The following is a 15310-nucleotide window of genomic DNA, read 5'->3' as shown; positions in this document are numbered from 1 at the left end:
GTGTCAGCTGGAAAGACCTACTGGTAAATAAAGCATTAGAGAGATTATTATATGATCCCCTTATATATTTATACATAGTTATCATATCACCCCTTAAACGCATCTTCTCCAGTGTGAACATCCCCAATTTGGCCAGTCTTTCTTCATAGCTAAGATTTTCCATACCTTTTACCAGCTTAGTTGCCCTTCTCTGGACCTTCTCTAATACAATAATGTCCTGTTTGAGAGATGGAGACCAAAACTGTACAGCATATTCTAGATGGGGCCTTACCAGTGCCCCTTTTAATACAGCTCAAGACCTTATTTGCCCTTGATGCTGCTGACTGGCATTGCTTGCTACAGACAAGTTTATCATCTACAAGGACTCCAGGGTCCTTTTCCATAATGAATTTGCCTAGTGCAGTCCCATTAAGGGTATAAGTGGCTTGGATATTTTTACATCCCAGGTGCATGACTTTACATTTATCAACATTGAATCTCATTTCCCACTTAGCTGCCCAGATTGCCAGTTTGTCAAGATCCTGTTGCAAGGATGCCACATTCTAGATGGAATTAATTGGGCTGGAAAGTTTTGTGTCATCTGCAAACACTGATACATTACTTTTTCCTAAAATATAGGCAGGTTATTACTGGCCTGTGGTTAACCTGAATCTAATGGAGGTCCATTAAGGGGACAAGTCAGTCAAAATAATGCTCACCACCACATGCATAGTGAAGTAACCATTATATACTGAAAATATAAGGATAATATAATCCTCATATTTTGCAACACGGGGTACTTTATTTATTATAATACACAAGTTTTAGTTAGTCATGTGACAGAAATGACATCAGAACACACCGTTTTTAACTGATGACATCAGAACTGACCATTTATAAGGATATAATTTACAGGATATTCATGGCTTTTGTGTATTATAATAGTATTACATTATACAGTATAAAGGAGTTGGTATGCTTTATTTGTAACCTGTTTGAATGAATATTCCGAATTATAAATCCTACTTGTTCTTATTAATTCAATTAGAAAAACCGACTATATAACAGTGACTGTAAGCCCTGCTTTCAGGTTCTTGACTGCAATCTGTAGTGTTTCTGTTTACTACATATAGTAGTACAGTCTGAAGCACTTTTAGGTCCTGAAACACAAAAGCAGCTTTTTAAAACTGGGTTAGTACTTCTGACTTGCTGCCCTGGCGCTTAGCAAGGAGTAGAGCAGTCCAACAAGTGGCCACCGGGGTGACAGATTTGTTTAAGAAAAGATCAAGAACCATGTGTGTTTAATAATAAAAAATCAACTTAAATTGCTGGTGGACTATAAATCAGCTAAACAAAAATAAAGATTTCACATTAGTCTGTAAATGCTGTACAGTACAATATATGTAATATTCACCTGCAAGCTGCTTCTTGTTCAAAACCTCTTGTGTATTTAGTGCATGCTATTTCAGTTATGTGCAAGTCTTCTATAATAACCTGGAATGTGTTGATTTGCGTTTTTCATCTTGTGACAAATGCAGAATTCCTTGTTCCTACAAAATGTTATGTCTGGTATAATCGGAGCTTTAAGAATGAATGTCTGCGCCTGGACATGTTTCTTTGTGCTTTAAAAGACCCATGGCTCCCATGGTATTCTAAATCACTCATCTATGTGAGCCTGCTGGATATTCCATCTGTAATTGGGGGAGGGCAGTTTACACAGAAGGAGGTTTCACTATGAAAGCAAAACTTCTTTGCCTGTCTTGTTTTTTAGTTATACAGTAGGAAATCTAAATATTAGTGATATTAAGGCTTCTTTTTTCAAATGGTCTTCAACTTTTTCTCTTTTCTTTGTGTTTTATTTTAGTGACACACTGCCATGCAGTCAAGTGACTACAGAGGGGGATCTCCCCTTTTCCTCCCACCGCACAATGGCAGCAACCTCAGATCCCCAGGCTATGTTCCTGGAAGAATAGTTCCATTACGTCCACCACCACCTCCAAAGAGTCAAGCAGCAGCCAAATTCAACTCTGCCGGTCAAGAACCAAACACAACTTTTGGGTTCTCTGCAGGCGACCAGCTGCATCATGCACATGTTATTCGCAGGAGAAGGCACAAAAACACACTTATATGCTTTGCAGTTTCTAGTGTTACCCTCTTCATTATCCTTGCCATTTATTTAGGAATATCCTCAAAGTATGCACCTGATGGTAAGTTCTTTATGTGTGCACTTCTTCTGAGTTAGTAGTATCGAGGATCTTATCACTGCACTTTGCAAACCTTTTCAAAGCATGCAGAAAAATGTGTATTTGTATGGAATCCTGATATCCAGAAAGCTCTTTTATGGGAAGACCATCTACCATAGACTTAATTTTAAGCAAATAATTGTAATTTTTCAAATTATTCCCTTTGAATCTGTTTTTATTGTTTTTAAGTGAACTTAAGTTAGGATGATTCAAACAGATCCCATACGTATAAGCAGTCATGTTTTTAATGCATCTCTCCCTCTGCTGTTCTTTGTGCCTTGTTGAGTCATAATGCACTGTTAATTCCTGAAAATGTTCTAGATATTTTTTTTTCAGAAAAGTTTTCCTAAATTGAGCTCTATATCACTGAGGCTATTAAAGGATGCTACTAGAGCTTGCAGTTTAAAAACTAGAGAGATGCCCAGTTTGCCTAGATCCCATTCAAATATGTCCCTTCACACTTTATCATCTGAATGTTAATAGAGCACTAAAAGCATGTATCTGTATGTACAGCCATATGCAGTATCATTATCCTCAGAGTAGCCCCTGTCAATAATATTGTACTGGTTGTGCACCCCTCCGCTCCATCTTCCATGACTGTAATGAGCAGAATTTCACCACAACAAATTGTATCTATCTATGTATACCATAAAACAAAATATATTCTCCTGAAACCGTTTTGTTATGGAGTGCACAAAAACTTAAAAATCAACTATAATTTTTTGCTTGCTATAGTAGTAGATATTTACCCGGCAACTCCCTTATTGTTGTTGAGCGATGGCATCCCTGTATCCCATTTCAGGGTGATGGGACTTGTAGTTTGAGAACAGTTGGAGGGCTGCAGGTTGGAGCAACTTAATCAAATGCACACATTCATGAAAAGACAGCTGCAATCACTTTTGGGTATTGAAATATGCAGTAGAAAATTATATGATTATTTTAATTGTCAGGGCTCCCTTTCCAAGTGAAGGCTACAGTTCTTGTGGTTTTCTGTGTATTCTGCCAACTGAGTTTCTTCACTAATGCATTTCCTTGTAGATGTGTTTGTGGTAAATGCTTCATCTGTAAAACTGCAGAACAGCTTGAAATATTATAAAGGAAATGTCAACACTGAATGTTTTCCTGTTATACCCTCATCTGAGGTTAGAGGGCCTAAGCAGTGAAATTTTAAGCAGAATATATTTGGAACAGAGAAATATCCAGGGAAAGGGCATGGTTAATCAGATCCACATTACAGCTTGCTCTCCTATGACTCATTTTCTCAGAATCCTATTGATAAATGTGTCTAAAATCGATGGGGTCGGTCACTTATACTATATTGGCTGCAGGTCTGTCTTAAGAAGAAATGAGCACCATTTGTGCTTTGAAATGTTCACCAGCCAATTAATAAATGATCTGTAATGGTCACTTATTGTTTAATGAGATCCTTTAATAGCTGCTTTCATATTCTCATGGAACTGATATCATAAGAATCCTTTATAGGTCTGTTAATGTGAGGGGGTAGTACAATGCAGTAAAGATGCAAGTTAATCTCAGGGTTGTGTTCTGTATGAATATGAAGTGCTGCAGGATTATGTTCTAGTATTGAGATTATGCTCCAAACACTATTTTGTTAGTCACGCCAGAACTCTTACTCTTGACATAGTATAATGATGTATTTATGAAAGATATCTTTAATTTATCTTCTCTCCCCCTTTAGGGGGAAAATGGTGTCTAATCACTAGCTGTGGTCAGAGGACCTGATGCTTACTGCAGTTTGCATCCCATTATAATACTAAATAAGGGAATAACTCAGGGGCACCCCAAATCAACAATTACAGGGTTAAACTGGCCATAGACACAAAGATAAAGTTATACAAAACAAAGGTTCATCAGATTTTCGTACCATGTGTGGATTGTCCTGACATTTTTTGTACCATGGCTGTCAGGCGTTTAGTCAATTGGACAGGTTAGAATATTTCTGTTGGCTAACGATAATACCTCTGCATGTATCAATGGGAGATTGTCACTACTATTTGTCAGACATAACTTTTGTATGAATGTTGTCTGTGAATTAATGCCCAGAGCATCGTTTGATTTGTTCTTTGTACTACTTGCTTTAATCTGAATGGTTAGTAGTAGGTTGGAAGATTGCAACGCACATTTGCATGTCTATTGCCAACTGAACACTTAGGAGTAATTTTTGTCAAAATGTAGGCTGTTTATATAGTTGTGCCTTTGTAGATGTTGGTATACCTTTATTTCCCATTTCGTGAGAAACATACAAAGTCCATTACTTGTAGTGATATTACTTCAAGAGTGATTGAAGTTTATCAGAGCACAAGTCACATGACTGGAGGCAGCTGGGAAATTGACAATATGTCTAGCCCCATGTCAGATTTCAAAATTGAATACAACAAAATCTGTTTGCTCTTTTAAAAAATGAATTTCAGTGCAGAATTCTGCTGGAGCAGCACTATTAACTGATGCGTTTCGAAAAAAACATGTTTTCCCATGACAGTATACCTTTAATTACTATTAGTTGTGGGACTCTGGGTTTGGATACAAAGTCTGAAAAGCCTTTCTTATTTGCCGCCTTTTTATTATTAATAATCCTATCTTCTATTGTTTACAATACATAGTAACATAGTAAGAAAGGTTGAAAAAAGACACACGTCCATCAAGTTCAACCTTTTTTTTTTTTATCTGCCTAACTTCCAGTTGAAGCCTCACCAATTTGCCTCAAAGGGGGAAAAAATTCCTTCCTGACTCCAAAATGGCAATCGGACTAGTCCCTGGATCAACTTGGACTATGAGCTATTTCCCATAACCCTGTATTCCCTCACTTGCTAAAAAGCCATCCAACCCCTTCTTAAAGCTATCTAATGTATCAGCCTGTACAACTGATTTAGGTAGAGAATTCCACATCTTCACAGCTCTCACTGTAAAAACCCCTTCCGAATATTTAGGCGGAACCTCCTTTCTTCTAATCGGAATGGGTGACCTTGTGTCAGCTGGAAAGACCTACTGGTAAATAAAGCATTAGAGAGATTATTATATGATCCCCTTATATATTTAAACATAGTTATCACATCACCCCTTAAGCGCCTCTTCTCCAGCATGAAGATCCCCAATTTGGCCAGTCTTTCTTCATAGCTAAGATTTTCCATACCTTTTACCAGCTTAGTTGCCCTTCTCTGTACCCTCTCTAATACAATAATGTCCTGTTTGAGTGATGGAGACCAAAACTGTACGGCGTATTCTAGATGGGGCCTTACCAGTGCTCTATACAGTGGAAGAATGACCCCCTCTTCCCTTGACTCTATGCCCCTTTTAATACAGCTCAAGACCTTATTTGCCCTTGATGCTGCTGACTGGCATTGCTTGCTACATCCAAGTTTATCATCTACAAGGACTCCAAGGTCTTTTTCCCTAATGGATTTGCCTAGTGCAGTACCATTAATGGTATAAGTGGCTTTGATATTTTTACATCCCAGGTGCACAACTTTCCATTTATCAACATTGAATCTCATTTGCCACTTAGCTGCCCAGATTGCCAGTTTGTCAAGATCGTGTTACACACACACACCCACACACACAGACATAATAGTTTGGAAAGTTATGTCTTTCCAGAGCATGCCTATGTAATAAACCAAATGTTAATCTCCAGCTTTAAGCCTACTATTTAATATCTAAATGCGGACATACTCTTGCCAAAGCTTCAAGGTATCTTACCAGTTAGGCAATTATCTGAATACGAGTATGATTGGCCATGCACAGGGATATGACAGCAAGTCAAGAGGAACTGTTATCCATGTCATTCATGTTCATCTTCCACTGCACCCTGCTTCTCCTGACAAGGTGTATTGGAAGATGACATATGGAAATCTGTCAAACTGACAAAATCTACAAATTGTATTAGCTAGTACAGTAAAACTGTTCACTTAAGGAAATACTAAACTTAAAATGTGGGAAACGGCACCATCTTTGAGGGGGCACTAGCAGTTGTGTTACTTACCACACACATTTGAAGAAAATATATACTGGTTAGGACAGATGATTGATTGATAGATAGATAGATAGATAGATATTGCTATTGTAAAACACTTGTTGCAGATCTTTTATTTCTTTCATTACATCTGGAAACCAAGTCACTACACTGTGACAAGGCCTTTTCCTTAGGTAGCATAACATCTGAATATGACTTAAATATGATTTTGAAAATTAATCTCTAAAAAATATTCATTAGTTTTTAATGTTTTTTTTTTTTTTTTTTTTTAAAGAAAACTGTCCAGATCAGAATAATCATCTTACCAACTGGAATCCTGGACATGATGCAACAAAGAAAGTGATCATTAAAAAAGGAAACCTTTTTCGCTTGCAGTCAGATGCAACAGTGCACTCTATAACTATACAAGACGGGGGTGAGTTTTTATTGTCATTTATTTAGGAAAAGTTTTAATTACAGTAGTTGGGAGAAATTGGGTGAACATTTCATTTCTTGAATCTCACAGTAAACACCAGCAGAATGACTGATGTTTGAAAGCAAGGGTTACCTGACACCTTTATTGTATTAAAGGAAAACTATACCCCCCAAACAATGTAGGTCTCTATAAAAAGATATTGCATAAAACAGCTCATATGTAAAATCCTGCTTCATGTAAATAAACCATTTTCAAAATAATATACTTTTCTAGTAGTATGTGCCATTGGGTAATCATAAATAGAAAATTGCCATTTTAAAAAATAAGGGCCGCCCCCTGGGATCGTAGGATTCACTGTACTCACAAACATACCAACAAACCATACATGTTGGGTCACATGAGCCAATTAACAGACAGAGATGTGTCTTTTGCTTCCACACTTCTTCCTGTTACAGTTAGAGTTGAAGTATTTCTGGTCAGGTGATCTCTGAGACAGCACACAGACCATCATGAAATGGTGGCTCAAGGCAAGAGATGTAAAAGGGCAATATTTACTTAAATATATATTCCAGTTTGGTAAGATTCTTTAATATGCCATTTACTATGATATGAACTATCTGTTGCTTAAATGTTCATTTTAGGGGTATAGTTTTCCTTTAATCATCCTAATTACACATGACCAATGGGACTTGTGATTGGATGTTCATATGCAGAAAAATTGGTGGATCTTAAGAGGAGGATTAATCAATGCACATTACCTGGTGTTTAACCATTGTATTAGCATCTATTATATTGCTTACAATTCCAAAAACAGTTTTTTTTATTTTTTATAACAATTACAAAAACTGTTTTTTATTTACAAGGTTATGGTTAGAAAATTGGTAAGCTGCCATACTCTGTCACTGTAAACCCCATATAGTGGCCCTAACTATTTATCTCCTGTCATATTTATAGGCTGCCACCTCCCTGCATTTCTTGGTAAAGGTGTCTCCCAACCAAAGTATTGGCCTACACTAGTTTTTAAAGGGATAAGACCTCCTTTAAAGGATTTTTTCAATATAGAAATAAAAACTGGGTAAATAGATAGGCTGTGCAAAATAAAAAATGTTTCTAATATAGTTAGTTAGGCAAAAATGTAATGTGAGTGACTGGATGTCTTACAAAACAGCCAGAACACTACATCCTGGTTTCCACTGATTGGTTACCAGACAGTAACCAATCGGTGACTTGAGGGGGTGGGGCACATGGGTCATAACTGTTGCTTTTGAATCTGAGCTGCATGCTAAGCATCAATTGCAAACTCACTAAAGCGTTATGTCCCATGTGGCCCACCTTAAAGTCAGTGACTAACTCAGAGTTAGAGAGCTGAAAAGCAGGAAGTTGTGTTCTGTTCCATTATGTTAGACATCCAGTCACTCCAGCCTTTATACATTACATTTTTGCCTAACAAACTATATTAGAAACATTTTTATTTTGGACAGCCTATCTATTTACCCAATTTTTATTTTTACACTGAACTGTTCCTTTAACTTTAACTATAAAGATGTTCAAGAAATGTTTTTTTAAACTTTCAATTAAACTGTATTTATAAAACTGCATTCAGAAGTTGTATTTTGTAACACATTTTTTAAAACTGAATTTGTCAGTACTTGTGGTCAGAATGTTAACACCAATGTGCAATAAATGCAAAACATATGTATTTATCGACAGGCAGGTATATTCTAAAGATACATAGGGTATGTGTTGTTGCATCTACCATCTGAAATGTTCTTCTCCCCTCCACTCACATTTGTTTAGAGTTTCCACTACATCAATCATTTATAATTTACTTAAGAATCTCTCTTTCCTGCAGGGCGGCTAGTTTTTGAAGACAATGCAAATGGCTCCAAAAATATTACTTTAAGAACTCGTTTTATCCTGATAAAGGATGGTGGTGCGCTCCATATTGGAGCAGAGAAATGCCATTATAAATCCAAAGCAAATATTATCTTATATGGTAAATCGGATGAAGGAGAGGATGTGCCAGATTTTGGCAGGAAGTTCATTGGTGTATCAGCTGGTGGAACACTGGAATTGCACGGATCTCGCAAATTATCTTGGACATTGTTAACAAAGTCATTACATTCCTTAGGTCTTATATCTGGATCTTACAGTTTTGAACGTTCTTTTGTCAGAGGTATGAATGTAAGAGTTATCGATCAAGATACTGCCCAAAGACTAGACATAGAAAGATTTGATACATATGTACATCAAAATGAGAGCAAGAGGTTCCAGGAATATCTTAAAACCCTGAAGCCTGGTCGAATTGTTGCTATTGCTGTTGGCGACTCTGTTGAGAAAAATTTGCTGGATGAAACACGACTGACGATTCAAAATCTACTTGGGAGTAAGCTTGTCAAAGGATTAAGCTATAGGTAAAATAAATCGGCAATTTTATATGTACTTTTCTATTAACAGTATTTAAATCAAATGTTCTTTCTGTTGGCTTGTTCTTTGCAATGAGTTCTCTTATCTGACTTTTACTTTGGAATGCAAGCAAATTCAAGACCTTTTTAAATTTGATACTCTGATCTATCTAACTACATATTCCTGATGTAAATCTATAATATTGCATGAGAACATGGTGACTGACAGCAAGGTATACTATGAACACATGGAACACTATCTTCATTACAGTATGTAGTAAATATACCAATTTCATATGTGGGTTAATATATGTATGTAAATTCTATAATTGTAATATTCAGACCTTTTATATGCTTGTTTTTGATTATTGTGATGGCGGTAGACCCACAGCGTTAACATCTTAAGGAATTTTATTTCAGGCAAGCTTGGGCTTTTGTCGGAGTGATTGGTGGAGGAAATGATTCCTACAGCGAATCAGTTAGAGATTATGAAAATCATAGTTCTGGGGGGAAAGCATTAGCTATGAAAGAATTCACCACAGTGGATGGTCAGAAGTTTGCTGTGAAAGCATACAGTGAATGGAAAGAAGGTAGGCATTTTGATTTCATGCAGTTGTTTCCCACTAAACCAATATCCCTTCATTTAACTGCATAGTTATTTGGGGCTGGTCCCATACAGCTATTTTTGGGAGTTGTGAGTTACACTAGTTAATACTGAATATTGTCAATTTTATTTATTTTTATAAACTATCATGCCAATTTCCATACACTTTAATGGGAACCAACTGTTTGTGCAGTTCTTGAAGAGTTTCTTTAGAACTGAACTATTTTCCCTCTCACTTTATCTTTTCTGTCTTTATTACAATAAATACTTTAACTAGCAACGAATTACATTTTCTGTTTCTTTTCTTTGCACTTTGCATCTAACTTGGCCAGCCTCACTGACATAGTTTGTCCCAATCTTTTTGATTCAGGCAAGCCAATTTTCGGTTTCCAAGTGGAGGCTGTGGGTGGTGTTATATTGGATCTCTTGGAAGATGTTAGCTCCTGGCAACCAGGAGACCAGATTGTTGTTTCAAGTACTGACTACTCAATGTACCAGGCTGAGGAATTTACTCTCCTTCCATGCCCGGAGTGCAGCAAGTACCAAGTCAAAGTAAAAGGTACAGTATGCCTGAAGTAACATCTTTATCCTTGTAAAAATTATGCATGTTTTTGTATTGTTCTTTGTTTTTACTATAGCAGTTCTAAAGCCATGCTGGAGCCCGTTTTGAATGTGTTTTGATTTATTTATATTATATTTACTGGCTTAGAAAATGAGTTAAAGGGTCAAAAACTACCCAATCAGTTATAAACCCTAAAATTATATGAATTACATTTATTCTTTTTTTAACATATTGGTTTAATTTTTATGGCTCCTGTTTAATTATATTTCTTACTCTCAAAGAATGCCCAGTTACTGGGATTAGTAAAGGTGGCCATATACTGGCTCTCTGTCCGACCACCTGTATCCTCAGTTGGGATCTGATTATTGGGATGTTTGGATCAGCCCAATATTGCCCACCTCATGGGATCTCTGCATGTATGGCCAGATGGAATTTAAAATGCCAAAATTTAAAGCAACAGTATAAAGAAAGGTCAAAAAATATTATAAGATCCACTGGGGAAGGGACTGTTTTAAATGAAGTAGAATATCTGTAAAAGTGCTGAGGAATCTGTTAGTGCTGTATTATAGGTTAGGTAGGTTGTAGGGTGGTTGTAGGGTGCTATTCTTTACTAAGGTGAGAAATTAAAAGTTTAGTAGAACTCCTATTTTACGTTTTGCAGGGAACCATAAAAAAATGGTTTAAAATCCGGGAAAAAGTAAAATTAGGGCAATGTATTATGCATTATAAATTGGTGGAACCACAAAAAAAACTGTGTAAAATGCAGGAAAACTTAAAATCAGGGGATGCAAAATTCAGGTTACACTGAAACAGAAGTGCAATTTTCAATGAGAAGTGACATGTGGCATATAACTGGCTTTTTGATTCTTCCCCTGTTCTTGCCTCACACCTGCGTGCTTTTCTGCAGCTGGGTCCCATGCACATGCCCAGTGATTGGCATTTGCAAGGGGCACTGAAACTGGGCCAAAGGAAAGGTACCAACACTATATTATTACTATATGTAAAATTTTAATATATGTCTTTATTTTCTGTCATTAGAAAAGCCTCTTTATTTCCACATGGGAGAGATCACAGATGGTTTGGACATGAGGGCTGAGGTTGGAGACCTTACAAGGAATATTGTAATACAAGGGGAAACGGAGAGTACCTGCTATGGGGATAACCAGTGCCAGTTCTTCAGCTATGACACGTTTGGGGGGCACATCAAGGTTTGGCAAATTTCTTTCTAGCAGTACTTTTAATTGCAAATATGTGTTCCTGTATTATAAAAGACTACAGGATAATTGGATAATGCAATTTCTATTTCATATGTATGCTTTAGTTGGAACAGATTTAAAAGGGTTACATTTAAATTTTGTCTAATGTAAGGAAATATAACTTTAAGCAACGTTCCAGTATAACCCACTAGATTCCTTACACATGCGCAGTGGTTTTAAATTTAGCATAAGCCAGCTGGTTTCACAGACCTATAAAGAAACATTAAAGACAATGAGGTTTAAGGAATGCTGCTTAGTTCCATTAGTGCAGAAAAAGACAGGCCGATACTAGTTTCAGTGACATTTTTAATTAGCATGTATTGTAAAGTTAAGTCATGAATCTCATCACCAGTAGTATCAAATATTTTATGGGGATGGAGAGATTTATCATTCTTGGGATTTGCACTACCTGTGGCTGTCAAAACTCTGTAAAATACCTTCGTGTTGGGGCCAGTCAGAATCTTCAGAGCTAAAATCTGATGAATCCCTAATCCTGAAAAATGCAGGACAAAACAGTTTCTGGCAAGTTTGCAATTCATATGTTTTCGTGCCAAAGATTCCCATTGACACCAATGCAAAGGTATTTTAATGAGATTTGTCAGTTGGGCAGGTTTCATACTGCCATAGGTCAAAGGCTTCACTGAAAACTCCATTTTACTCAAGCAGGTTCATGCATAACAAAGCATTTTACAAAAATGGGCTATGGCAATTTAATGATTGATATAATCAATAATTGCTACTGTCCCTGGGCAAAAACCTGACTGTGCCTACTGACCATGATTCCCAATATATGTGCATGCATTTTCTCTTATGTCTGCTATTCTGGTGCCAAGCATTCTAGGAAGTGTCTCAAGTAAATACCTTGTTTTTACATTCTACCCATTTGTCTCCAGACCTGGCATTTGTCATAAAAATACAGGTCCCCTTACAAAATAGGATAAGAAAATAGCTAACAAATGCTATGGCATTTTATGGCTACAATCTCTGCATTTAGTGTATAACATAACATAAACCTTATTATAAGTAAGAACTTGCATAAGAATCTCTTTTACCAGTTTTAATAGCTATGGCAACCAATCAACAGGTGGTATTTACTAGTGAACTATTTTAAAGTAAGTATTCCCAAGAGAGCTCTGCTTTGAACCACCTGCATCTGGCATAAGCAGTGCATTTCCCATCCCTAAGAAAGGCTGCAGCTGGGAAAGGGTGTTTTGTCCGCCATAATTCTCCCTGAGAGCACTGTGGCTGTCAAAACACCCTCTGTGCTGTAAGTCTTTATCTGGAATAATATGGGTTCTTGTGAGTAATGTTGATAAACTGAATAGCTGATATGATTTTTGTTTTTACTGCATTATGGAATCATTTCAGATAATGTCATGTCTAAATTATTATGACTTCATTTATCATTATTCATGAATGTAAGCTTGCATATGACCTGTTAAAGAGGAACTCTAGGCAAAATGTTTTGCAAAAAAAAAAAAAACAAAGAATTTCTAAGCAACAATTTTTCAGTGGTTTTATTTGTAAATCTAGGTGCAATCCCTTTCTGTTCTGCTGTATCTGCAGACTGGTTACACTTTTATCCTACATTTATTTTTAGATTACATTACTTACATTATTAATTACAGGGTTTCTGCATACTTGCAGTAATGGTCTCACCTTCACAAATGATCACCAGAGTTGCATAACCATACAGATGTCCCCTTGTTGTAGGTTTAATTCAACCTTCTTCTTTGTTTTCACGTTTCCCCTTAAGTATCACTGTTTTCCCTATTTATTTACTCTTTCGTGGTATGGAGACCCTGTAGTTCTTATTTATATTTAAATTTTAAAAAAAACCAATAAATAAAACTTAACAGCCATTAGTCTGTTGAGCCTCTTGTTTACAGTAATTACAGCAATGCAATTGAGAACAAAATCAAATACATTTTATTGACCTTTGAAATGTTATTCTGCACTGGTCTGCTTTTCTGTGCTTCCTACTTGTCATTGCTCTTTTTCTCACTCATGCCTTTTGGAAAATGAGTCATAAAACACTACAATTCCTTCTTTATATGTCAGGCAAGCAGAAGGGCAATTTGTATCCTGCGCAGTAATGAAAACAGCAAAAGCTTCATAGCAATTATGCTTCATTAAAAACCTAAACTAAGAGGTATCAGAAACACAGTAGTTTGTATTTCTTTTAGTCTATTATAAACACTATAGTTGTTCCAAAAGTCATTGCAACAATTAGAATTGGCTACTTCTATTAAGCATGATATTTGTCTACAGGAGTACTATGGGGGAGGACTGTGATGGGCCTTTTCTAAAATACTTTGACTTTATCAGTCCTGTTGCAGTAATTTGTTTATCTATCTATACATGTTAATTTTTGTAGGTTTTAAGCAACTTCACCTCAGTACATCTGTCTAATGTGGAACTGAAGAAAATGGGTCAGCAGTTCATGGGACGTTACCCTGTTCACTTTCACCTCTGTGGAGATGTCGATGAAGTAGGAGGGTACAGCTCAGATACCTATGTAGATGGACTGTCTATTCATCACTGCTTTTCCAGATGTATTACTGTCCATGCTACCAATGGATTGCTTGTAAGTATATTCATTTATTACTAAAAACAACATTGTCTACATAAGAAATTCCTGCATATCCCATATTCCTTTGATCATCAAAGTGTTCTATTGAGATTGTCTCTGAAACGCTTAAACAAATATTCAGAAGCGTGAAATAGTTTTAGAAGAAATTCCAAGGGCGGTTGATTTCCTGAAATCCAAGCCAGTTGTTAAATGGGGTATAAAGGGCATCTAAAGGAATGCTAAATTACCAGTGTATGAGTTTGTCAGCAGGAGAGACAGAATGGCAAGAAAAGAGAGGTATAAAAACATGGGGATGGTTGAGTGGGAGGTGATGAAAAGCAAAATATAGACTCAGGGAAAAAGCAAAAACCATATTTGCTTTGCTCCATATCCACCCCTGTGCATTTGCACTCTAATGGTGGAATGCTTATTAAGCATGTAACTATATTTGCATCCCTTCAGACTGAGCAAAACAGTACAAAAAGAATGATTGGGTTCAACAGTTATAAAGCATGTACCCATTTTTACTTTCTGCAACATTAATATCATTATGGAATAGCTTTTATCAACCTCTGTTCTTGCAGATTAAAAACACCATTGGCTATGACACCCTAGGGCACTGTTTTTTCTTGGAAGATGGCATTGAACAAAGAAACACGCTGTTTCACAACCTTGGACTCGTTACCAAACCAGGCACTTTATTACCGACAGACCGAAATAACAGCATGTGTGTGAGCATTCGGGACAAAGTCTATGGCAACTACATTCCTAACCCAGCCACTGACTGCATGTAAGAGTCGCACAATAAACTGTATCTTTGCTGGGGTTACAGTAAGAGAATGTGCTCTAATTCAGAATTATTGAGAGATATATCACTTTACATTGCACAAGAACAAAATTGTATTTCTTTCATAACTTTGGCTTTTCAAAAATGTGCAGACTAGTCTTTTTTTTTCTTTCAAATAAAATAACTTTTTCTGTGTCAAGATTAGACTACAGTTTGAACTCTATAATTTTTTACATGGTACTACCAAGCATGCTTAAAATTCTAGAAGTTGTAGTTCCACTACAGCTGGAGTGCCAAAGCTACACATGCCTGATGTAGGCGTATTAAACATCAGTTTCCGCATACAGTATCAACATTTTTCAAAATGTAATATTCCTGTTTCTTCAAAATCTGCAGAACCAAGACGTTTGTCAGCTTTGCCTAGTGCTTTGTTTCCAACCATTTGATATTCTTCCAAGAAAAGTTTTTTTGGCCATGAATTTCTTTCTGGGTTAATTCA

The 15310-nt window shown here is 36.5% G+C and overlaps 1 protein-coding gene across 2 annotated transcripts in view; it reads left to right on the top strand.

Annotated features, from left to right (window-relative positions):
- The window catches only part of cemip2.L (cell migration inducing hyaluronidase 2 L homeolog), a 60518-nt gene that overhangs the window by 21370 nt on the left and 23838 nt on the right, over positions 1–15310 (top strand). For both annotated transcript variants that reach the window (XM_018258784.2, XM_041564235.1), the window contains exons 2-9: positions 1844–2186; positions 6485–6625; positions 8478–9039; positions 9451–9620; positions 10005–10193; positions 11235–11404; positions 13830–14039; positions 14609–14814. In XM_018258784.2, the coding sequence (XP_018114273.1) occupies positions 1856–2186; positions 6485–6625; positions 8478–9039; positions 9451–9620; positions 10005–10193; positions 11235–11404; positions 13830–14039; positions 14609–14814 (1979 nt within the window). In that variant the 5' untranslated portion in view covers positions 1844–1855. The remainder of the gene's footprint in view (positions 1–1843; positions 2187–6484; positions 6626–8477; positions 9040–9450; positions 9621–10004; positions 10194–11234; positions 11405–13829; positions 14040–14608; positions 14815–15310) is intronic.

The sequence above is a fragment of the Xenopus laevis genome, chromosome 1L (genome assembly GCF_017654675.1).
Source record: "Xenopus laevis strain J_2021 chromosome 1L, Xenopus_laevis_v10.1, whole genome shotgun sequence".
Lineage (NCBI taxonomy): Eukaryota > Metazoa > Chordata > Amphibia > Anura > Pipidae > Xenopus > Xenopus laevis.
Note: the sequence above shows the minus strand (reverse complement) of the source record. Positions and strands in the feature narration are given on the sequence as shown.